The 25265-nt window shown below is 46.3% G+C and overlaps 1 protein-coding gene across 2 annotated transcripts in view; it reads left to right on the top strand.

Moving 5' to 3' along the window:
- The first annotated feature begins 1095 nt into the window (after positions 1-1095).
- gtf2h1 (general transcription factor IIH, polypeptide 1) overlaps positions 1096-25265 on the top strand; it is a 95693-nt gene continuing 71523 nt past the window's right edge. The window contains exons 1-8 of one of the 2 annotated variants that reach the window (XM_070898656.1): positions 1096-1163; positions 1737-2350; positions 3104-3280; positions 5079-5280; positions 7547-7709; positions 8913-9006; positions 9154-9303; positions 10541-10620. In XM_070898656.1, coding sequence (XP_070754757.1) covers positions 2281-2350; positions 3104-3280; positions 5079-5280; positions 7547-7709; positions 8913-9006; positions 9154-9303; positions 10541-10620 — 936 coding nt within the window. In that variant the 5' untranslated portion in view covers positions 1096-1163; positions 1737-2280. The remainder of the gene's footprint in view (positions 1164-1736; positions 2351-3103; positions 3281-5078; positions 5281-7546; positions 7710-8912; positions 9007-9153; positions 9304-10540; positions 10621-25265) is intronic. The other variant, XM_070898657.1, reaches the window with a different exon arrangement.

Here is a 25265-nt window from a genome sequence, read left to right as displayed (position 1 = left end):
TGTTAACAAACCAAATTTGGCACTGAACCGTATAAGGAGATGTTGGGACAGGTGACCAAAAGCTTGGTCAAAGAGGTAGGTCTTGAGCATCTTAAAGGAGGAGAGAGATAGATTGGGAATTCCAGAGCTTATGACCTAGGAAGCTGAAAGCAGGGCTGCCAATGATGGAGCGACTACAGTTGGGGATGTGCAAGAGGGCAGAATTGGAGGAGTGGAGATGTCCTGTAGGATTGTAAGGCTGGAGGAATTTAGAGATCGGGGGGGGTGGGATCGTGGAGGGATTTGAAAACCAGAATTTTAAAATTGAGACATTACCGGATCAGTAAGAAGTGTATCGCAAACATTAAAATGTGACACTTTTTTTTTTGTCCTATTTTATATTGGTACCACTGCATTAAATAACCTTCGGTGGGGTGGCTTGACCCATCCACCTCCACGGAAGTGTGTGGGGGGCCTGACCCATCCACCTCCATGGCACGAACCTGGTATTGCAGTACTTCCAGGAACGGTGCAGCGGCTCTAGGCCTTTTGACTAAGAGCATTGGCGCAGAGTGATCCTTGATGTGTGCAAGGTGACCTCTGGCGTTTGTGATTTGACAAAGAATTGGAAAGATTGGCTACGAATTTAAAAAAAAAATAACAAATAGTCTGTTGATCTGTGTAATCGAGAATTCATTAGTTCAAAGGAGACTTTGAAGCAAAGATGTGTTGAGGTTCTGAAAGGAGAAGCGTTATATTCATTATCTGTACCCCCTCGCCCTATGCTCAAGTCACTCAGCAGATCCTGTACCCATCTCTCTGGATCTGTCACTCAGGCTGTCCTATACCCACCTTGCCTTATTTTAATGTCTGAGACTGTCCTAAAGCCATCGTTCCTATATCCATGGTCTTGTCTCTTTTATAATTCTCAGTGCCTTGTCAGGCCTGACTGCTGTTTATTCTGGTCCAGAATGCAGAGTTCGATCAGATTTCACTGAAAGTGTTCTATACAAATGACATTTCTCAGTTGGGCAGTGAATGCAAGTGTCTAAAACCTTTTCTTCATGCAAACGTTTTTTCTTTCTCTCCAGTTCCCCTTCTGCCCCCCCCCCCCCCCATCTCTCCTGAAGACGTCGCTCATGCTGAAGGTCAAAGGTTGGCTGCCCTTTGGTATCTCGCGTCTGGTAAGTGTCCATTATTTACATTATTTAGGCAGGCTGCTTGGCTAAGCCTGTTGCTGTACCTACAGAAAGGAAGTAGCTTACGATGATCAGGCATAAAATGATCAGAGGAGCAATGGTGGTGGTGGTGGTGGTGAGATGAGAAAGATGCGAATAGAGAGAGCATGTTTGGAGCTGGTGTACGAGAGGGATCACCTATCTCGGGTCACACCTTTTCCTGATGGCTGCGAACACAGTGCATTATCATCACTTGTACCATTTCAGCTGTGCGTGTTTTTTTAAATTCGGGCCCTTTCACCATTAAACCAAACCTGTTCTTTCTTATTGTCTGCATTCAACAAAATATATTTATTGGTTTAAAAAAAAACAAGGAGCTGTGAGAGAAAAATGAAAGAGCAATTACGTCAATGATTACTTACCACATTTGAAAAGAGCTGCTCTAGGCAGAACTGAGTATTTTACTGCATTTGCAATAAAAACAGAAAATGCTGGAAATACTCAGCAGGTCAGGCAGCATCTGTAGAGAGAGAAACTGAGTTAAAATTTCAGGCTGATGACCCTTCATTTTTATTTCAGATTTTATAGCAAACACTGAATTTGCAGCAAAGTAGTTTTGGATGAAGTCCTTTGGCCCATTTGATCTCGTCCTTCTAGATTACCAACCCCATCAACTTCCCATTACAGCATCTAGCTGTTTCTTAAATGCCTCCTTGATAAAGTGCAACATCTCCACCGCCACGTGGAAGTCTCTGGCCAAAGACTACCCTAAGCGGAGGAAGAGCATCCGGGAGGGCGCTGAGCACCTGGAGTCGAGAGCATGTAGAAGACAAGCGCAGGCAGCGGAAGGAGCGTGCGGCAAACCAGACTCCCCACCCATCCCTTTAACGACTGTGACAGACTGTAATTCCCGTATTGGACTGTTCAGTCACCTAAGAACTCACTTTGAGTGGAAGAAAGTCTTCCTCGATTTCGAGGGACTGCCTATGATGATGATGAAATGGGTCCAGTGATCTAGCTTCAACCAGTTTTCCTGGCAGGATTCTCTTCTGTAACTGGATATACTTGAGAAGTAATTACTTGTCCCTCGATTCCGAGGGACTGCCGATGACTTGTCCCTATAATGTTCTTTGACCTGCTCTGGGATGCTTCACTGTTGGAAGAAAGAGTGTTAGTAATGAGGAATGGACCAGGTAAGATAATTTAGCAGCAGTTGGTATCCTGAAAGAATGGGGTTATTAGATTGGATTGCATTAGGTGTATAAAGCATTGGGAGCTATTTGAAGACTGGATTTAGTTGCTTTGCAGCCTCCAATGACTCATGTAAACTCTGACTCACCTCCTGTTTCCCCAAAACGTTTCCACCATCTACAAGGCACAAGTCAGGAGTGTGATGGAATACTCTCCACTTGCCTGGATAGGTGCAGCTTCAACTACACTCCAGAAGCTCAACACCATCCAGGACAAAGCAGCCCGCTTGATTGGCACCCCATCCACCACCTTCAACATTCACTCCCTCCACCACCGGCGCACCGTGGCTGCAGTGTGTACCATCTACAAGATGCACTGCAGCAACTCGCCAAGGCTTCTTTGGCAGCATCTCCCAAACCTGCGACCTCTATCACCTAGAAGGACAAGGGCAGCAGGCGCATGGGAACACCACCACCTTCACGTTCCCCTCCAAGTCACACACTATCCTGACTTGGAAATATATTGCCGTTCCTTCATCGTCGCTGGGTCAAAATCCTGGGACTCCCTCCCTAACAGCACTGTGGGAGTACCTTCACCACACGGACTGCAGCGGTTCAAGAAGGCGGCTCACCACCACCTTCTCCAGGGCAATTAGGGATGGGCAATAAAGGCTGGCCTTGACGACGATGTCCACATTCTGTGAATGAAATTTTTTTTTTAAACTTGAGTGCCATTTCTTTGCGTTTTCTTTGCAGAATCCACTTGCAAACCGTTCGCCATGGCCACTTCGTCTGAGGAGGTTCTGCTGATTGTGAAGAAGGTACGGCACAAAAAACAGGACGGGGCTCTGTACTTGATGGCGGAGCGTGCAGCATGGACGCCAGAGGGGAAGGATCGGTTTGTCATTAGCCACATGTACGCAGATATCCGCTGTAAGTATTTTGATCAGAGGAAGAGTCTCTATGGTTCAGTTGTTTGACACTGGCCTATCGTATCCTAGATCTGGATTCAAATCATGCAAGGATCCCGTGTAATGTCAATTTTGTAAATCGAGTCCAGTTGCTAGTAGCATTGGCCCACAGTACAAAACTGCCCTTAATTCTGCAGTAATTGGTGCCAAACTTGCAATCGCGCTCTGAGGCTGCAGGCTAGGAGCTGTGTGAAATGAAAAATGTCACACTCGAGCTTGTCCAAGATTGGGGAGTGCAGAAGGAGCTTTACGCTCTGTATAAATCAGAGGCAAATTTGTGAAAGCAATAATATTCCAAAGGATGTTCCCTGTGCGATAACAATATTACCCTTGTATTGAACAGTGAGGTAGGTCATTTGCCTTCTCTGTGTGTTACACATTTCTACACAGTGACTTGAATCTCATGAGCTTAAACTAAATAGTCTTAATTTTCAGACTCCCTTACTAGCAATGTTACCCTACCTCCCTAGTTTATTTCTCGGACTCTGCTTGTAGTTCTGCATTATGACCTTTAGCTTGTTGCCTACATTTCTGAATTTTAAAAAAATTCAGTAGCTCCAGTATACAGGTAGAGCGTCTGAAACCCGGAGTTCCAAAAACTGGACACTGTGCAGATCGCACGAGTCAACGTCCGGAATCCGGAAATCTGTACCGAAAACCGGGACATTTTTTTTCACAACTGTGATATAAACAGCATAAAATGAGAGTGCAGGTTGAACCTCCCTTATCCGGAACCATTCCCGGCCACCAGGTGGCGCATGCTCAGAACCCCGACGTGAACAAATTGAAGTCCTTCCTCGCTGCTGACTCCCGCAGTCGCTGGCTTGACCCCGCGATCCACCGCCCCCTAAGCAGGGCTCCCCCCGCCCTCCCCAGAGCAGGAGGATATTGGGGCTGGGAGTGCAGCAGATCATGTAGGGGGGGTTAAGGGTGGATGATGGTGGAGCCCTGACCGGCACCCAGGAGAAGGTGTGGGTGGGTGGGGTGGCTGAGTCATCAGTAAATATTGAAGGTGATGTTATATTGTTGATCGAATGAGATGTTAAGTGGCGGTCATGACTGCCTGTTAGGTGGGTGCCATTAGCATTGCTGGCGAACTGGGGGATGCAGTGGTTTGAACACGTCTGGGACCCAGGGAGGTCACAGGATGATTGGTGCAGTAAATGGGAAAAATGTCAGTGGGTCATTGCTCTCTTCTGCAGTTGGGGCTGAGACACCTGGTTGGGGCAGAGTGGAGAGAATTTTTATTTGCATCTAGCTGAGCTATACCAGCTCTGATATTCTGAACTAATCTGGACTTGTTTTTCATTTCTGGGACTTCAAATCCAGCCAAGATTGTGGGGGTTCACTGCTCTGAGGCTGAAATTAGTTAGTCACAATCCTGTCCTGAATATGGGTCCTTTATACAAGATTGCCTGGAAAACAGCACCAATTGATACTCAATTGACACTCACTCAGTCCAAATGAGAGCTGGTATGGGAAATTGAAAGTGGTACATTGCTGCATTTGGGTATGTTCTAACCTGCCTGGGAGTGCTTGATGCTGAACACCTGAATGAAAAGTGTTTAATTCCCTCAGCATTAAAACACCTCACCTGGATAAACAGAAAATTCCTTTTTTTAAAAAACAAACAAAAAATGAGTCTAGAAATTTCTCAACACCATTTAATCTTCTGTTCTACTGTCCACTTGGTCAATAGATTGAAATAACCTATTGTAGTAATTTCATCAATTTGAATTCCGTGTTGGTCTGAATTCCAGGTCAGAAGATCAGCCCTGAAGGCAAAGCCAAAGTTCAGCTTCAGCTGATTTTACATACAGGTGACACTACGATCTTCCATTTCACCAATGAGAACAGCGTTGGTGCAGCAGCCAAAGACCGCGATGCTGCGAAGGACTTGCTCCAACAGCTGCTCCCCAAGTTCAAGAAAAAAGCAAACAAGGAACTGGAGGAAAAAAACAGGTACAAAGAGGGAAAGTACAGAACATTTTTGAAACTTGTTCAAGCATAGGTACAGATTCAGCTGTCCAGCATGGACTCACTCGATAAATTCCACAATGCTGATCCATTTGAAAGCTTTGTGGAACATCGGTTTGACCTTGAATAACTCATGGTCTTTGTCTGGATTACTACTTAAAACTCAGAGGAAATCTTATTGGTCCTAATAAGAGAGCTGGTGAATTTTCTTGCTGTGTGATACTGTATTTCTGACTGAAGATCATAGATGGCTCAGGTTATTAAGACACTGTGTAACTGAACCATAGAAACCACAATGTCCAAGGTTCAGTTCCCATTCAGTTAGGCAATCTTAGTCAGGAGAGCAGTTAGGTTGCTTTCACTGCTCTTGAGTTAAGTAGGGGAAAATTGGCCAGAGTTCTTGCTCCTTCACGGGTATCTGGTGATCCTTGGCGGAAAGTGTGCGTATGTGGATGTTGTGAATTGTCAGACTGTGCTTCCCACGATGCAGGCTCATGCCTAAAGAATGGCCACTTGGGTAAAGTACCAAAAGGTAGCTGGTGTCTGTGGAACTACTTAAGCGAGGAATTGAGAGAAGAGAAATTGCAACAAATGAAGTCCCCACAGAAAAACGTGACCTACAATTAGCTAAGCTGTGAATGACCGGAACGTACACTGTGTGTAAGTTTAGTAAATAGCTGCGTTGTACATTACTGAAGTATTCTCTGAAGTAATAGTCTGAGTAGGTGCCTGGAATATGCTTTCAATTGGAGAGCATCCAGGTTCCATGTCAGCAACATTTAGTGTAAAATAGCTGTGCTCTGAGGTACTAATGCCTCAGTTAAAGTTGTTTGCTCATCTTCCTATCTGACAGAATCATACAGCTGAGCCTCGTAAATAAGAATTAGAAACAGGAGTAGGCCGTCTAGCCCCTCGAGCCTGCTCCGCCATTCAACAAGATCATGGCTGATCTGGCCTTGGACTCAGCTCCACTTACCCGCCCGCTCCCCGCTAAACTGTGGGAGAGTCGCCAGTGATTGTAAAATTCTATCTCAGCACTACGTAACAACAGCTTACAGTTGTGTAGCACTCATCAAATTGAAGTATGTCTCAGCTGTTGCGGTCTTGCCCAGTGTATTCTACTTGTACAGCTATCCAGGAGAAGAGGTTCTTGTTGCAGTGTTGTCAAACTGTCCGCTGAACTTCTCATCCCACTGAACTTCTCATCCCACTGAACTTCTCATCCCACTGAACTTCTCATCCCACTGAACTTCTCATCCCACTGAAGTGTCCTGAGCCCTCGTTTCTGGCGCACAAGTTGAAGAAAACCATCTTGGGTTCTCAATGGTTCACTTGGTAAAGGCAGTTTGCAAGTCCCAGGTGTGATCCCCAACTGTGCTTTGTATATTTTTTATTCGTTCACATGATGTGGGCATTGCTCTCAAGGCCAGCATTTATTGCCCATCCCTAATTGCCCTCAAGAAGGTGGTGATGAGCTCCTTCTTGAACAGTTGCAGTCCAAGTGGTGAAGGTACTCCCACAGTGCTGACTTTGTCGCAGCGGTTTGTTACAACGGAGTGTCTCGCTGGATCATTTCAGAAGGCAGTGAAGAGTCAACCAGATTGCTGTGGGTCTGGAGTCACACATAGGTCAGACCAGACCAGGTAAGGGCGGCAGATTTCCTTCCCTAAAGGACATTAGTGAATTAGATGGGTTTTTACAACAATCTGGTAGTTTCATGGTCACCATTACTGATGTGAGCTATTTCTGTTAAATTCCATTTTTTTTAATTAACTGAATTTAAATTGCCTGGCTGCTGTGATTTGAACTTATGTCTCTGGATTATTAGTCCAGGCCTCTGGATTACTAGTCCAGTAACATAACCACTATGCTACCATACCTCTGAGTTAGCGAATCTCAGCTCGGGCAGAAGTTGGGGGTTACAATTGGTCTTCAGTGCCCCTGAGTTAGCAAGAGAAAAAGTTAGCCTCATTCGCTAATTTGCCACTGACCCTTACTAGAAAGTGAGCATGCATTGACTTCAGAATCTGGTTTGGCTGTGATACCCTTCATATAGCCTTGCCAACACTCGCTGACTGGGTTTACACAGGAAGAGTGGCCACTTGGCTATTGGCACCTATGGAACTCTACCTCAGCAAGAGTCGGTGCCTTCAGCAAAGGCGTGGAGGGGAGACAGCACCAAAATAAAAGCAATGTTGCATCCAAACACTTGTCAATTTATAACCTGCACTGTTGTGTTTCTCTATTCTAGAATGCTTCAGGAGGATCCTGTTCTCTTTCAACTCTATAAAGACTTGGTTGTAAGCCAGGTAATCAGTGCTGAAGAATTCTGGGCAAATCGCCTGACTGGGAATTCCGTGGATAACTCTGTGTCCAATAACAAGCAAGATATTGGAATCTCTGCTGCATTCTTGGTGAGACTTATGGTGGACTGGGTGTGAGACAGCCCATTGCAAGCTGCCAGTCCTTCCATGTTCATGTTGCTGTATATGTTGTTTGCACAACTTGTTTTCTACTTAGTGCATATGTTTGGTTTATGGTCCTGTCTAATGGAGGATTACTGTGTTCTTATTAATGTTCTTAATAATTCAACAATGAATGATAAAGGGAACACTATTTATTAGTAAACAACTATATATGTGTATGTATTTGTTCCTTCCTGTTGACCAGTTTTGTACCTGAACTCAATTTACCTGCCTGTGATCCAGATTAGTAAAAGGGGAGGTGCAACGAGACCTGGGTGTCATGGTACATCAGTCATTGAAGGGAGGCATACAGGTACAGCAGGTGGTGAAGAAAGCAAATGGCATGCTGGCCTTCATAGCTAGGGGATTTGAGTATAGGAGCAGGGAGGTCTTACTGCAGTTGTACAGGACCTTGGTGAGACCATACCTTGAATATTGTGTGCAGTTTTAGTCTCCTAATCTGAGGGAGGACGTGCTTGCTATTGAGGGAGTGCAGCAAAGGTTCATCAGACTGATTCCTGGAATGACAGGACTGACATGAGGAAAGACTGGATCGACTTGGTTTGTACTCACTGGAATTTAGAAGAATGAGAGGGGATCTCATAGAAACATAATAAAATTATGACGGGACTGGACAGGTTAGATGCAGGAAGAATGTTCCCGATGTTGGGGAAGTCCAGAACTAGGCGACACAGTCTAAGGATAAGGGGTAAGCCAAATAGGACTGAGATGGGGAGAAACTTTTTCACCCAGAGTTGTGAACCTGTGGAATTCTTTACCACAGAAAGTTGTTGAGGTCAGTTCGTTAGATATATTCAAAAGGGAGTTAGATGTGGCCCTTACAGCTAAAGGGATCAAGGGGTATGGAGAGAAAGCCACTGCCCTGAGGAACTCCTGCAATTATGCCCTGGGCCTGAGATGATTGGCCTATAACAACCACGACCATATTTCTTTGTGCTCTGTATGACTCCAGCCAGTGGAGAGTTTTCCCCCTGATTCCCATTGACTTCAATTTTACCAGGGCTCCTTGATGTCACACTCAGTCAAATGCTGTCTTGATGTCAAGGGCAGTCACTCTCGCCTCACCTCTTCTTTACTTGAGAATGTTTACTGCAATATCAGATGTTTAATTGTTTCCTACTTTCCTCACAGGCGGACATTCGGCCACAGACCGATGGCTGTAATGGCCTCCGGTATAATTTGACCTCTGACATCATTGAGTCCATTTTTAGGACATATCCTGCAGGTGTGTGTGATCAGAGAAAGCTTGTGAATTTGGGTCGGATAAATTGTGGGCTATGGAAGCATTTCTGCTAATGTTAACTGATGGGGTGCAGGGCTATCGCTGTCTGAGCTGTACAGTGGTATGAATCTTTGATGTTTTGTTTGACAGTGAAGCAGAAGTATGCAGAGAATGTTCCTCACAATATGACCGAGAAGGAATTTTGGACTCGCTTCTTTCAGTCTCACTACTTCCACAGAGACAGGATTAATGCCGGCTCTAAGGATCTCTTCTCTGAATGTGCCAGGATAGATGAGAAAGGTAAGCCTTAAACTCAAAGCAGAGACTTCACAAGATGGACAAACGAGGCTGAGTATATGGATCTGCATATAGATAAACAGGGATGAGATGTGGGGTAGCTGCCAGACCTGAGTGTAAATCTGTGTGACAGTTTTGATTGGTAAATATTCATTCATCACAGATGAGTCTGATCCACCCACACCAGCCATGCTTGCATATGTATGATTACTGGATAGTGATCATGTACATGAACTGTGGGCAATTGATCCCAGCCTAGACTGAGTCCAATTCTCGCAACAGATCTTATTGTGCTGGTTGAATCATAGAAACATAGAAAATAGGTGCAGGAGTAGGCCATTCGGCCCTTCGAGCCTGCACCACCATTCAATAAGATCATGGCTGATCATTCACCTCAGTACCCCTTTCCTGCTTTCTCTCCATACCCCTTGATCCCTTTAGCCATAAGGGCCATATCTAATTCCCTCTTGAATATATCCAATGAACTGCCATCAACAACTCTCTGCGGTAGGGAATTCCACAGGTTAACAACTCTGAGTAAAGAAGTTTCTCCTCATCTCAGTCCTAAATGGCTTACCCTTTATCCTTAGACTATATCCCCTGGTTCTGGACTTCCCCAACATCGGGAACATTTTTCCCGCACCTAATCTGTCCAGTCCCGTCAGAATTTTATATGTTTCTATGAGATCCCCTCTCATCTAAACTCCAGTGAATAAAGGCCCAGTCGAACCAGCCTCTCCTCATATGTCAGTTCTGCCATCCTGGGAATCAGTCTGGTGAACCTTCGCTGCACTCCCTCAATAGCAAGAATGTCCTTCCTCAGATTAGGAGACCAAAACTGAACACAATATTCCAGGTGAGGCCTCACTAAGGCCCTGTACAACTGCAGTAAGACCTCCCTGCTCCTATACTCAAATCCCCTCGCTATGAAGGCCCACATACCATTTGTCGCCTTCACCGAATCAGTAGAGACCCATGCTCAGAGCTATTTTGTTCTGCTATAGAGTCTGAAGCTCCTTAGGGTTTTGATGGTCTTGTGTTCTCATCCTCAAATGCATGAGCATTTGAATTCCAGATCAGATGCCATGAGGACACGTGTTACTTGGCCCTTTGTGTTTATCCTCGTGTAATGACCCCTCATTTTTGTTGCCTAAATTGTACTCTGCAATAGTGCTTCTTTCGTGATGTCACTTGTGCCGTGTCCGAGAGGAGGTGTTCTGATATTTCTCATTTTGGTCAGGTTTGAAGACTCTGGTTAGTCAGGGGGTGAGGAACCCACTAGTGGACTTGACATCGCTGGAGGACAAATCATTGGGTGAGGTGAGTATTACTTTGTGTCAATGGTGCAACAGGGCATGCGAACCAAGGTGTACTGTACCAGCAATGCACAGTCCCCACTGCTTACTGCAGGCACGTTGGTGTTTCAGCGATTTGCCCGTTACTGGCGGTGAATGGTATAACAAGTAGCAGGAAGATGGGAGGCAGCCTGATTATAACAGCTGGGAAATACGGAGACTGGTCTGGATGTGCCGTTCCAAACTGTCATTGGCTGGAAATGTGAAGAGGAAGAACATGCAATCACTTGATCAGGGGTCACTGGTGTAATGGGACGCAGGTCTATATCATCATCATTATAGGCAGTCCCTCGGAATTGAGGAAGACTTGCTTCCACTCTTAAAAATGAGTCCTTAGGTGACTGAACAGTCTCTGTCACAGGTGGGACAGATAGTCGTTGAGGGGAAGGATGGGGAGTCTGGTTTGCCGCACGTTCCTTCCGCTACCTGTGCCTGGTTTCTGCATGCTCTTGGCGACGAGACTTGAGGTGCTCAGCGCCCTCCTGGATGCACTTCCTCCACTTCAGGCGGTCTTTGGCCAGGGACTCCCAGGTTGCACTTTATCAAGGAGGCTTTGAGGGTGTCCTTGAAACATTTCCTCTGCCCACCTTGGGCTTGCCTGCCGTGTAGGAGTTCCGAGTAGCGCGCTTGTGTTGTGCATGCGAACAATGTGTCCCGCCCAGCGGAGCTGGTCGAGTGTGGTCACTGCTTCGATGTTGGCCTGGTCAAGGATGCTAACGGTGCGTCTGTACTCCCAGGGGATTTGCAGGATCTTGCGGAGACATCGTTGGTATTTCTCCACTTCTCCACTTCTACATTTCTACATTTGCAATTTCCCTGGTCCTGACTTCAAGTGTGCAACTTTGTGAGGGGTGGGTGGGGGCGGCGGGGTGGAAGGGGGAAGAGGCATTAGTGCAGGTATCCATGGGGCGGGGAGGTGGAACTGTAGGACCAAAGGATACTATTGAAATTCTACTTGGAGCTATTTCATGCATGAAAACTCATGGAAATCGCCTATTTTTCCAAGTGACCTGGAGACAACTGAAGTGATAGAGCAAGCAAGGAAAGCGGCACAACAACGCATGCCCGAAATAGCCAGCGCACTTAATACATTGGGCCCAAATTTCCCCAGGAGTTGCTCCGTTTTTTTTTTGGAGCAACTAGATTTTTTTGGAGTAACTTAAAAATCGCAATTTTCCCCATTTAAGTTGCTCAAGTGTAAGTGAGTTAGTTAGGTTTTTTTTAAATTCAGTTTTTTAAGTGGGGCGCTACCAGCCACTTACGCCTGTTTTGGCCATTTAAGCAAGTTTAGCCAACTAAAACTTACTCCAAACTAAGTTAGGCCAGAGCAAGTGGCCACTTTTGTACGTTCTGAAAAACCCTGCGGTGAGTTAGATCAGCGTAGGTAGCCTCCAAATGACAGTGTTATAGAAACATAGAAAATAGGTGCAGGAGTAGGCCATTCGGCCCTTCGAGCCTGCACCACCATTCAATATGATCATGGCTAATCATGCAACTTCAGTACCTCACTCCCGCCTTCTCTCCATACCCCCGATCCCTTTAGCTGTAAGGGCCACATCTAACTCCCTTTTGAATATATCCAACGAACTGGCCTCAACAACTTTCTGTGGTAGAGAATTCAACAGGTTCACAATTCTCTGAGTGAAGAAGTTTCTCCTCATCTTGGTCCTAAATGGCTTACCCCTTATCCTTAGATCGTGACCCCTGGTTCTGGACATCCCCAACATCGGGAACATTCTTCCTGCATCTAAACTGACCAATCCCGTCAGAATTTTATATGCTTCTATGAGATCCCCCCCCCCCCACCCCTCATTCTTCTAAATTCCAGTGAATATAAGCCTAGTCAATCCAGTCCTGCCATCCCGGAATCAGTCGAGTGAACCTTCATTGCACTCCCTCAATAGCAAGAATGTCCTTCCTCAGATTAGGAGACCAAAATTGTTGTGTATCTGTAAAGCATGCACTCCCATGTTCTGCCACCAGGGAACGCATCCCCTGAAGTCCCAAGGGATCCCAGCATCCCTTGATAGCACTGTATATAAGCCGGCCCCTAAGGCCTGTTCTTCACTCTGGAGTGTCTTAATAAAGACTGAGGTCACTGTTACTTTAACCTCCCGTGTGCAGTCTCATCTGTGTTAGGAACACAATAACTGGCGACGAGTATGCAAATCCAACGCAAAAATGCAGCAAACTGTGGGCATCCTGCAGAAGTTCTCGGAGGGTGAGGACTGGGAAGTCTATGTCGAACGGCTAGACCAGTACTTTGTAGCCAACGAGCTGGATGGAGAAGGAAGCGCTGCAAAAAGGAGAGCGGTCCTCCTCACAGTCTGCGGGGCACCGACCTACAGCCTCATGAAGAATCTTCTGGCCCCGGTGAAACCCACAGATAAGTCGTATGAGGAGCTGTGTACAATGGTTCGGGAGCATCTTAACCCGAGGGTGAGTGTGCTGATGGCGAGGTATCGGTTCTACACATGCCAGCGATCTGAAGGTCAGGAAGTGGCGAGCTACGTCGCCGAGCTAAGGCGACTTGCAGGACAATGTGAGTTTGATGGCTACCTGGAGCAGACGCTCAGAAACTTTTTTGTACTGGGCATTGGCCACGAGACCATCCTACTTTTGACTGTAGCGACACCGACCCTCAGTAAGGCCATTGCGATAGCACAGGCGTTTATGTCCACCAGTGATAACACCAAACAAATCTCTCAGCACACAAGTGCTAGCAATGTTCATAAATTAACTGGAACTGTGTTTGCGAGCAGAAATGTACAGGGCAGAAACCACGAGTCTGCAACTGCCAGCAGGCCTCAGGTGACCCAGATGACTCAGAGCCGGCAACAAAGGAGGAATGCAAGGCAATTCATACCTTGTTGGCGTCGTGGAGGCTTCCATTCAGTCTATTCATGCCGCTTCAAAGGGTATGTTTGCAAGAGCTGTGGAACAATGGGGCACCTCCAACGAGCTTGCAGACGAGCTGCAAGCTCTGCAAAACCTAACCACCACGTGGCAGAGGAAGATCGGTCCATGGTGGATCAAAGCAATTTCGAGCCTCAGAGGAGGCAGATGCTGAAGTACACGGGGTGCACACATTTTCGACGAAAAGTCCACTTATAATGCTAAATGTAAAATTGAATGGCTTACCAGTAGCAATGGAACTGTACACTGTCGCTAACCAATCCCATCATGAGTAAAAAGATGTTTGCAAGACTGTGGTGCAACAAGGCACTCGGACCAACCCTGAGCCCCATCCACACGAAACTGAGAACGTACACCAAAGAGCTCATCACTGTCCTGGGCGGCGTCAAGGTCACCTACGAGGGCACTGTACACGAACTGCCACTCTGGATTGTCCCGGGCGATGGCCCCACACTGCTTGGAAGGAGCTGACTGGGCAAAATCCACTGGGACTGGGATGACATTCGAGCGCTATCACATGTCGATGAGGCCTCATCTATCCAGGTTTTCAACAAATTTCCTTCCCTTTTTGAGCCAGGCATTGGAAACTTTTCTGGGGCGAAGGTGCGGATCCACTTGGTCCCAGAGGCACGACCCATTCACCACAAGGCGCAAACGGTACCTCACATGATGAGGGAGAGAGTGGGAATCGAGCTGGACAGGCTGCAACACGAGGGCATCATCTCCCCAGTGGAATTCAGCGAGTGGGCCAGCCCGATTGTTCCAGTACTCAAAAGTGATGGCACGGCCAGGATTTACGGTGATTATAAAGTAACTATTAATCGTTTCTCGCTACAGGACCAATACCCGCTACCCAAGGCAGACGACCTATTTGCAACGCTGGCAGGAGGCAAGACGTTCACCAAGCTCAACCTGACTTCGGCCTACATGACGCAGGAGCTGGAGGAGTCTTCGAAGGGCCTCACCTGCATCAACACGCACAAGGGACTGTTCATTTACAACAGATGCCCGTTTGGAATTCGGACGACTGCAGCGATCTTCCAGAGAAACATGGAGAGCCTGCTCAAGTTGGTACCACGCACGGTGGTCTTTCAGGACGACATATTGGTCACAGGTCAGGACACCGTCGAGCACCTACAAAACCTGGAGGAGTTCCTCCAGCAACTGGATCGCGTAGGGCTGCGGCTGAGGAGTTCAAAATGCGTCTCAATGGCAACAGAAGTGGAGTTTTTGGGGAGAAAGATCGCGGCGGGTGGCATTCGGCCCACAGAGGCTATCAGGAACGCGCCCAGGCCACAGAACGTCACGGAGCTGCGGTCGTTCCTGGGACTCCTCAGCTATTTTGGTAACTTCCTACCGAGGTTAAGCACCCTCTTAGCCCTTGCATGTGTTATTGTGTAAAAGTGAGAACTGGGTATGGAGGGGAAAAAAACAAGTCATTGCTTTTGAGAAAGCCAGAAACATTTTATGCCCCAACAAGCTGCTTGTATTGTATAACCCGTGTAAAAGACTTGTGCTAGCATGTGATGCGTCGTCGTACGGAGTCATTTGTGTATTATAACAAGCGAACGTTGCGGGGAAGTTGCAACCTGTCGGCTATGCCTCCAGGAGCTTGTCTAAGGCCGAGACGGCCTACAACATGATTGAGAAGAGGCATTAGCGTGTGTGTTCGGGGTGAAGAAAATGCATCAGTACCTGTTTGGCCTCAAATTTGAGCTGGAAACCGATCACAAGCCCCTCGTATCCCTGTTCGCTGAAAACAAGGGGATAAATACTAATGCCTCAGCTCGCATACAAAGGTGGGCACTCGCGCTATCAGCGTATAACTATCCGCCAGAGACCAGGCACTGAGAACTGTGCAGATGCTCTCAGTCGGCTACCATTGCCCACCACGGGGGTGGAAATGGCGCAGTCTGCAAACTTGTTGATGGTGGCGCAGCCCGCAGACTTGTTGATGGTCATGGAAGCATTTGAAAATGATAAATCACCTGTTAAGGCCTGCCAGATTAGGACTTGGACCAGCCAAGACCCTCTGCTGTCCCTAGTAAAAAAAAAACTGTGTACTGCATGGGAGCTGGGCCAGCATCCCCGTTGAAATGCAAGAGCTAATCAAGCCGTTCTGGTGGCGCAAGGACAAGCTGTCCATTCAGGCAGACTGCCTGTTGTGGGGTAACCGCGTAGTGCTACGCAAAAAGGGCAGGGTGATGTTCATCTTGGATCTCCACAGCACACACCCGGGTATAGTAATGATGAAAGCGATAGCCAGATCCCACGTGTGGTAGCCCGGTATTGACTCTGACTTCGAGTCCTGTGTACGGCAATGCAGCGTGTGTGCTCAGTTGAGCAACGCGCCCAGAGAGGCACCACTAGGCTTGTGGTCCTGGCCCTCCAGACCATGGTCGAGGACCCATGTCGACTATGCGGGTCCATTTCTCGTTAAATTGTTCCTGGTGTGGTGGATGCTTTTTCAAAATGGATTGAATGTGAAATAATGTCGGGAAGCACCGCCACCGCCACCATTGAAAGCCTGAGGGCCATGTTTGCCACCCACGGCCTGCCTGACATACTAGTCAGTGACAACGGGCCATGTTTCACCAATGCCGAATTTAAAGAATTCATGACCCACAATGGGATCAAACATGTCACCTCGGCCCCGTTTAAACCAGCCTCCAATGGGCAGGCAGAGAGGGCAGTACAAACAATCAAACAGAACCTTAAACGAGTCACAGAAGGCTCACTCCAAACCTGCCTGTCCCGAGTATTGCTCAGTTACTGCATGAGACCCCACTCGCTCACACGGGTGCCCCTGGCTGAGCTACTCATGAAAAGGACACTTAAAACCAGACTCTCGCTGGTTCACCCCAACCTGCATGATCAGGTAGAGAGCCAGGCGGCAGCAACAAAATGTAAACGATGGTCGCGCCACTGTGTCACGGGAAATTGATCTGAATGACCCTGTGGTCACTGTGGACAAGGTCCCAAGTGGATCACGGGCACAGTGATAGCTAAAGAAGGGAGTGGGGTGTTTGTAGTCAAACTGGACAATCGACAAATTTGCAGAAAGCACCTGGACCAAACGAGGCTGTGGTTCCCAGACTGCCCTGAATAACCCACAGCAGACACCACCTTTTTCGAGCCCACAACACACACCCAAAGGATCAACGACACCACCCCGGACCAGGAAATCGAACCCATCACGCCCAACAGCCCAGCAAGGCCAGGCTCACCCAGCAGCCCTGCAGGGCCAACAACACGCCAGCCCAGCGGGGGCACAGCCAACACACCAGAACAGACATTTGTACCGAGGCGGTCCACCAGGGAAAGAAAGGCTCCCGACTGCCTCACCTTGTAAATAGTTTTCACTTTGACTTGAGGTGGGGGGGGGGGGGGGGGGAGGGAAGTGATGTTGTGTATCTGTAAAGCATGCACTCCTATGTTCTGCCACCAGGGAGCGCATCCCCTGAAGTCCCAAGGGATTCCAGCATCCCTTGGGAACACTGTATATAAGCCGGCCCCTAAGGCCTGTTCCTCACTTGAGTGTCTTAATAAAGACTGAGGTCACTGTTACTTTAACCTCCCTGTGTGCAGCCTCATCTGTGTTAGGAACACAATAAAAACTGCACACAATACTCAAGGTGTGGTCTCACCAAGTCCCTGTACAACTGTAGCGAGACCTCCCTGTTCCTATACTCAAATCCTCTTGCTATGGAGGCCAACATGCCATTTGCTTTCTTTACTGCCTGCTGTACCTGCATGCCTACTTTGAATGACTGATGTTCTATGACACTCAGGTCTCGTTGCACCTCCCCTTTTACTAATCTGTCACCATTCAGATAATCTGTCTTCCTATTTTTGCCATCAAAGTTGATAACCTCACATTTAGCCTCATTATACTGCATCTGCCATGCATTTGCTCACTCACCTAACCTGTCCAAGTCACCCTGCAGCATCTTAGCATCCTCCTCACAGTTCACACTGCCACCCAGCTTAGTGTCATCTGCAAACTGAGAGATATTGCATTCAATTCCTTTGTCTAAATCATTAATGTATATTGTAAATAGCTGGGCTCCCAGCATTGAACCTTGAGGTACCCCACTAGTCACTGCTGCCATTCTGAAAAGGACCTGTTTATCCCCACTCTTTGCTTCCTGTCTGCCAACCAATTCTCTATCCACATCAATACATTACCCCCAATACCATGTGCTTTAATTTTGCACACTAATCTCTTGTGTGGGACATTGTCAAAAGCCTTTTGAAAGTCCAAATACACCACATCCACTGGTTCTCCCTTGTCCACTTTACTAGTTACATCTTCAAAAAATTCTAGAAGATTTGTCAAGCATGATTTCCCTTTCATAAATCCATGCTGACTTGGACCGATCCTGTCACCGCTTTCCAAATGTGCTGCTATTTCATCTTTAATAATTGATTCCAGCATTTTCCCCACTACTGATGTCAGGCTAACCAGTCTATAATTACCTGTTTTCTCTCTTCCTCCTTTTTTTAAAAAGTGGGATTACATTAGCTACCCTCCAGTCCATAGGAACTGATCCAGAGTCCATGGAATGTTGGAAAATGATCACCAATGCATCTACTATTTCTAGGGCCACATCCTTAAGTACTCTGAGATGCAGACTATCAGGCCCCGGAGATTTATCGGCCTTCAATGCCATCAATTTCCCTAACGCTATTTCCTGACTAATAAGGATTTCCCTCGGTTCTTCCTTCTCGCTCGACCCTTGGTCCCCTAGTATTTTCGGGAAGTTATTCGTGTCTTCCTTATTGAAGACAGAACCAAAGTATGTGTTCAATTGGTCTGCCATTTCCTTGTTCCCCATTATGAATTCACCTGATTCGTACTGTAAGGGACCTACATTAGTCTTCACTAATCTTTTTCTCTTCACATATCTATAGAAGCTTTTGCAGTCAGTTTTTATGTTCCCTGCAAGTTTCCTCTCATACTCTATTTTCCCCCTCCTAATTAAACCCTTTGTCCTCCTCTGCTGTATTACAAAATTCTCCCAGTCCTCAGGTTTGCTGCTTTTTCTGGCCTCTTCCTTGGATTTAACACTATCCCTAATTTCCCTTGTTAGCCACGGTTGAGCCACCTTCCCTGTTTTATTTTTACGCCAGACAGGAATGTACAATTGTTGAAGTTCATCCATGTGATCTTTTAAATGTCTGTCATTGCCTATCCACTGTCAACCCTTTAAGTATAATTCGCCAGTCTATTCTAGCCAATTCACGTCTCATACCATCGAAGTTACCTTTAAGTTCAGGACCATAGTCTCTGTATTAACTGTTTCACTCTCCATCTAATGACGAATTCCACCATATTATGGTCACTCTTCCCCAAGGGGCCTCGCACAACAAGATTGCTAATTAATCCTCTCTCATTACACATCACCCAGTCTAGGAATGCTAGTTTTTTATTTCAAATTCCAAGCAGTGAGACTGGGCAGGCTGTGTAGGTGCTATCGGCCTGATTAAACTGAGTATGTTTTTACTAAAGATAGCTAGATATTAAAGCACTGGAAAATCTTCGAAGATTCTTCTCTTGCCCCCCACCCCCCCCCCCCCCACTGGATCAAAACTCTTTCCCACCAACCTGTCTCTTGTAGCTCTCAGTGTGGGAAGGCAACGGCCGGCCTGTGTGGCAGGCCACTCGGCCCGTGATAGGGACCCTGAACATCGTGTCGTCCCTTTGGCCAGCGATAGGGTCACCCGGAGCCAGGACATGCTGGGGGGCCAGGAGCTCCTGCACATGCGCGCAGACTCCACTGCGCACACGTGCAGCTACCGGCACTTTTTTCGCCGCAGGGCTGTAGGTCTGCCCATCATGCGTGCCATAGGCCTGGAACCAATTGGAAGAATACGGAGGTAAGAAATCGGCGCTGTTTCTGTGCTGCAAAATCGCGTGCCGTTCTAGCAGAGGGGGCAAACTTAGGCCCATTATAACCAGTGCCTTTATAATTGACACTTCTAGTAATGGCAAATGATTAGAGCTATTTGCCTGATATAAGTGGCTGCCTGTGATGAGCGTGAATGGTATAAATGGTGGGGACTGTGTATTTTTAAAAAAAAAAAATGTATGTGTATAACTAATATCCAATAATCATGATTTAGTCTGTTGGGTTCAGCATCACCACTCTCTCCCATAAGCAGATCCCGTGTCACTATTCGAATGCTCTCCTGACTGGCCTCTCTCCTTGCACACTCCATAAACTTGAACTCCAACTCTGCTGCCCATATCCTTACTCGAGTTCACTGTTCATCCAACAATCCTGTGCTCCCAGTCTGGCAATGTCTCAATTTTAAATCCCTCCATAGCCTCGCCGCTCTCTATGGGCTCAATTTTCCGCAGTAATTTGTGCCATTTTTTTTGAGCAGGCTGCTTTTTTTGGCCTAAATTTCTTTTTAAATCAGCTTCGCCAATCAATTTGCACCAGCTTAACTCAGTTACCATTTTTTTAGGTCAGTTTTTTTTTCAGCCAAACAAGGCGTAACCTGCCCCCCGTGCCAATTCTGGCCATTTAGGGAAGTTTGGCCAGCTGGGAGTTACTCCAGTTCTGCTTAGGCCGGCGTATGTGGGTCTGCAGAAAAACCTTCTGGAGAGTTAAGGAAATCGGCGCAGGTAAGGACAGCAGGAAAGGTGAGGGGGTGGGGGTAGGGGGGGAGCCTTTCGGATGTAGTTAGGTGCGGGGACTAGGAGGGAGGAGGCCCTTCGGCCTGGGCTAGGGGCAGGGGACCGACAAGGCACTCGGGGGAGGGGGGGGAGGGAGCGGGGCTGGGGGCCGCGGGTGGGGGAGCTGGACCGGCAAAGGCAAGGGGCTCGGGGCGGGCTAGGTAAGTAGCACGGCAAGCCCTTCGGCCAGGACTAGGGGCAGGGGACCAGGACCGGCAAGGCGCTGGGGGGAGCGGGGCGTGGGGGAGTTGGACTGGCACAGGCAAAAAGGCAAGGGGCTCGGGGTGGGCTAGGCAAACAGACCGGCAAGCCCTTCGGCCAGGGCTAGGGGCAGGAAGGGGGACCGGCTTTAATAATTGGAGGTAAGTTGCTGCAATATATTTTAATGTGTTGCGAGCTGACTGTATATTTCGCTTTGCAGCCTCAGCTCGCATTGTGTCCCTGGTTACTGTGGCAACCCGATCTTTTTGGTGCAGATCAAGGCTCCACCCCCAAAACTAAAGGACAGGTTTGGATGTGCCAAAATGAAGAAAACCAACGGGGAAACTTGGAACATTTTTTTTTGGCGTACTTGGGTCCCAAAAAAACGGGCGTAACTCTTCAAGTACGCCAAAAAAAAGCTTTGGGGAAAATTGAGCTCTATCTCTCTAACCTCCTCCAGTCCTACAACCCTACAGGATCTCTGCGCTCCTCCAGTTTTAGCCTCTTGCACATCCCTAAGTTTCATCACTCCACAATTAGCGGCCGTACTTTCAGATGCCTAGTCCCTAAACCTCTCTGCCTTGCTACCTCTCTCTCCTCCTTTAAGATGCTCCTTAAATCCTACCTCTTTGACCAAGCTCTTGGGCACCTGTCCTAATATTACCTTGTACGACTCAGTGTCAAATTTTGTTGTTCGATCCTGTGAAATGCCTTGGGACATTTTACTACATTAAAGGCACTATATAAATTCAATTATTATCAGGAGTTTACCTTTATTGCCCAATATCTACTCTTTTATCGTGTGATTTGGAGCCAAAACAGTGTAACCCCTTTTTTAATACCAACAGGATATTGTAATCCTGCATGTCACCATATGTGCTCCTTTCAATCTTCCAAAGACAGTTTGATTAGCACTTCAGTGAGACAAGGCCAAGTATGAACCAAGAAGCTGATTTATTTACAATACAATAAGTGAATATGTAGAGTAACATGCGTTGTAAATCCTACTTCTACTTAGATCAATAACACTCCTTGTGACATAGAAATAAAACGCACCACACTGTCGCTGTTAGCATGCTTAATATAACTTTAATGATAGTAATACCTCGAAACCTGACCTTTTAGTTTAATATCTCATCTGAAAGATAGCACCTCAGACAATATAGCACTCCTATTGAACTGCATTGAAATACCAATATAGATTACGTGCTCAAATTATGAAGTGCGCTTGAACCCATATCCTTCTGATATGGAAACCAAGAACTAATGACCGTCAGCCAACTCTCTCTGACCAGGAGAGTAGAGCTGCCATCAGCACCCCCAAAGCTAATTAAGCGGCCATCCATTTCATTCAATCGGCTACCACATCCAGTGTGGGAGGCTCATAGAAACCAACTTCTGTCCTCCATTGAATAGGCTGTCCGTTCTGCCTTGGTAAGTGGGGATGGTCTCTGGGAATATCAAAACAACTCCCATTGTTTCTAGTTGGAGTGGCATGCGAGAGGCATCATTTCATGAACTGATTTGTCTAGCTCTCACACACATCCCCAGTACTTCGCTGCTCTAGGAATTTAACCCCTCATGAGTTCGGTCTAACTCAATAGTAACATTTTAATTGAACTTGCACCAAGATTCCCCTGTGGTGAAATCGTCAAATTCTGAAATGCAATGGTGCTTGTGTTATTTACACAGATCTGTGCATTGTTCAGTGTGTGTCTTCAGGATGGAATTGTGCTTGTGTACAGGATTAGTCTAGGCAATGTGTGTTAGTCAGAGTATATGCACATAGATGACCAAGCTTGTGGGGAGGAGAGGAGAGAGAGAAAGAGGGGGGAGGGGGGTGGCGAGGAGAGAGAGGGGGGAGCGGAGGAGAGAGAGAGAGAGACAGAGAATTCTGTGTATATTACACAGGCCACTGTAAAACTGAGTGGGCTGTATGTAGGCCAAGGGAAGCTGTGTATGCACGCATGTATGTATACCTGCTTAGAATGGGACTGCATGTCTTGGGCAGTCCCTCCGAGTCGAGGATGACTTACTTCCACACTCAAAATGTGTTCTCAGGTGACTGGAGAAGAGGGCTTTAAGCTAATTAGTGGGGGGAGGGGGGGGGTAGAGTTCAGGTAAAAAGTCAATGAATAAGGAGAAGGCAATAGAGCAGGATTGCACTGGGGAAATGAAAACCAGAACGTGACAGAAAGGGACAAAATGTATAATTCATAAGTCAAGCAGAAAGTGGGGTCAAAGCAGGAAAAAATGGTTAAAAAAACAAATTTAAAAGCTCTATCTGAATGCACGCAGCATCCATAACAAAATAGATGAGTTGACGGCACAAATAGATACAAATGGGTATGATTTGATAGCCATTAGAGAAACGTGGTGTCAAGATGATCAAGGCTGGGAACTAAATATTCAGGATTCAGGGGTATTTGACAATTCGGAAGGACAGACAGAAAGGAAAAGGAGGTGGAGTAGCTCTGCTAATAAAGGATGAGATCAGTGCGTTAGTGAGAAACGATATTGACTCAGAAGATCAAGATGTTGAATCAGTTTGGGTGGAGATAAGGAATAATAAGGGGAAAAAGTCGCTCGTGGGTGTAGTCTATCAGCCCCCTAACAGTAGCTACACTGTTGGACGGAGTATAAATCAAGAAATAATGGAGGCTTGTAAAAAAGGAACGACAATAATCATGGGCGATTTTAACCTTCATATTGGTTGGACAAAGCAAATTGGCCAGGGTAGCCTTGAGGAAGAGTTTATAGAGTGTATCCAAGATTGTTTCCTTGAACAGTACGTTGCAGAACCAACCAGGGAGCAGGCTATCTTAGATATGGTACTGTGTAATGAGACACAATTCATAAATGATCTCCTAGTAAAGGATCCTTTAGGAATGAGTGACCATAGTATGGTTGAATTTAAATAAAGGAGACTACAAAAGTATGAAGGCAGAGTTGGCTAAAGTGGACTGGAAAAATAGATGAAGGAGTGGGCTGGTTGATGAACAGTGGCAAACATTTAAGGAGATATTTCATAACTCAACAAAAATATATGCCAATGAGAAGGAAAAACTGTAAGAGAAGAGATAACCATCCGTGGATAACTAAGGAAATAAAGGATGGTATCAACTTGAAAACAAGGGTATAACCAAGTGGCCAAGACTAATGGGAGGCCAGAGGATTGGGAAACTTTTAAAAGCCAGCAAAGAATGACTAAAAAAAAATTAAATAGAGGGGGAAGATAGATTATGGAAGTAAACTAGCACAAAATATAAAACAGATAGTTAGAGTTTCTACAGGTATATAAAAAGGAAAAGAGTGGCTTAAGTAAATGTTGGTCCCTAAGAGGATGAGATTGGGGAATTAATAATGGGGAACAAGGAAATGGCAGAGACTTTGAACAAATATTTTATATCGGTCTTCACAGTAGAAGACACTAAAAACATCCCAACAGTGGATAATCAAGGGGCTATAGGGAGGGAGGAACTTAATACCATCACTATCACTAATGAAGTAGTACTCGGTAAAATAATGGGACTAAAAGCGGACAAGTCCCCTGGACCTGATGGCTTGCATCCTAGGGTCTTAAAAGAAGTGGCTGCAGAGATAGTGGGTGCATTGGTTGTGATCTACCAAAATTCCTTGCAATCTGGGGAGGTATCAGCAGATTAGTAAACCGTGAATGTAACGTCCCTATTTAAAAAAGGAGGGAGACAGAAAGCAAGGAACTATAGACCAGTTAGCCTAACATCTGTCATTGGGAAAATGCTGGAGTCCATTATTAAGGAAGCAGTAGCAGGACATTTGGAAAAGCATAATTCAATCAAGCAGAGTCAGCATGGTTTTATGCTTGACAAATTTGCTGGAGTTCTTTGAGGCTATAACAAGCAGGGTGAATAAGGGGGAACCAGTGGATGTGGTGTATTTGGAATTCCAGAAGGCATTCGATAGGGTGCCACATAAAAAGTTACTGCACAAGATAAAAGTTCACGGGGTTGGGGGTAATATATTAGCATGGATAGAGGATTGGCTAACTAACACAAAACAGAGAGTCGGGATCAATGGGTCCTTTTCAGGTTGGCAAACAGTGACTAGTGGGGTGCCGCAGGCATAGGTGCTGGGGCCTCAACTATTTACAATCTATATTAATGACTTGGTTGAAGGGACCAAGTGTAATGTAGCCAAGTTTGCTGATGATACAAAGATGGGTGGGAAAGCAAATTGTGAAGAGGACACAATAAATCTGCAAAGGGATATAGACAGGCTAAGTGAGTGGGCAAAGATTTGGCAGATGGAGTATAATGTGGGAAAATGTGAGGTTATCCACTTTGGCAGAAAAAATAGAAAATCAAATTATAATTTAAATGCAGAAAAATTGCAAAGTGCTACAGTACAGAAGGACCTGGGGGTACTTGTGCATGAAACACAAAACGTTAATATGCAGGTACAGCAAGTGATCAGGAAGGCAAATGGAATGTTGGCCTTTATTGCAAGGGGGATGGAGTATAAAAGCAGAGAAGTCCTGTGCAACTGTACAGGGTATTGGTGATGTCACACCTAGAATACAGGTTCAGTTTTGGTCTCCGTATTTAAGGAAGGATATACTTGAATTGGAGGCTGTTCAGAGAAGATTCACTAGGTTAATTCTGGAGATGAGGGAATTGATTTATGAAGAAAGGTGTTGAGTAGGTTGGGCCGATACACATTGGAGTTCAGAAGGATGAGAGGTAATCTTATTGAAACATATAAGATAATGAGGGGGCTCGACAAGGTAGATGCAGAGAGGATATTTCTACTCAGGGGAAACTAAAACT

Source organism: Pristiophorus japonicus, chromosome 14 (assembly GCF_044704955.1).
Source record: "Pristiophorus japonicus isolate sPriJap1 chromosome 14, sPriJap1.hap1, whole genome shotgun sequence".
Taxonomy (NCBI): Eukaryota; Metazoa; Chordata; class Chondrichthyes; family Pristiophoridae; genus Pristiophorus; species Pristiophorus japonicus.
This window is presented reverse-complemented; position numbering and strand designations above follow the sequence as displayed.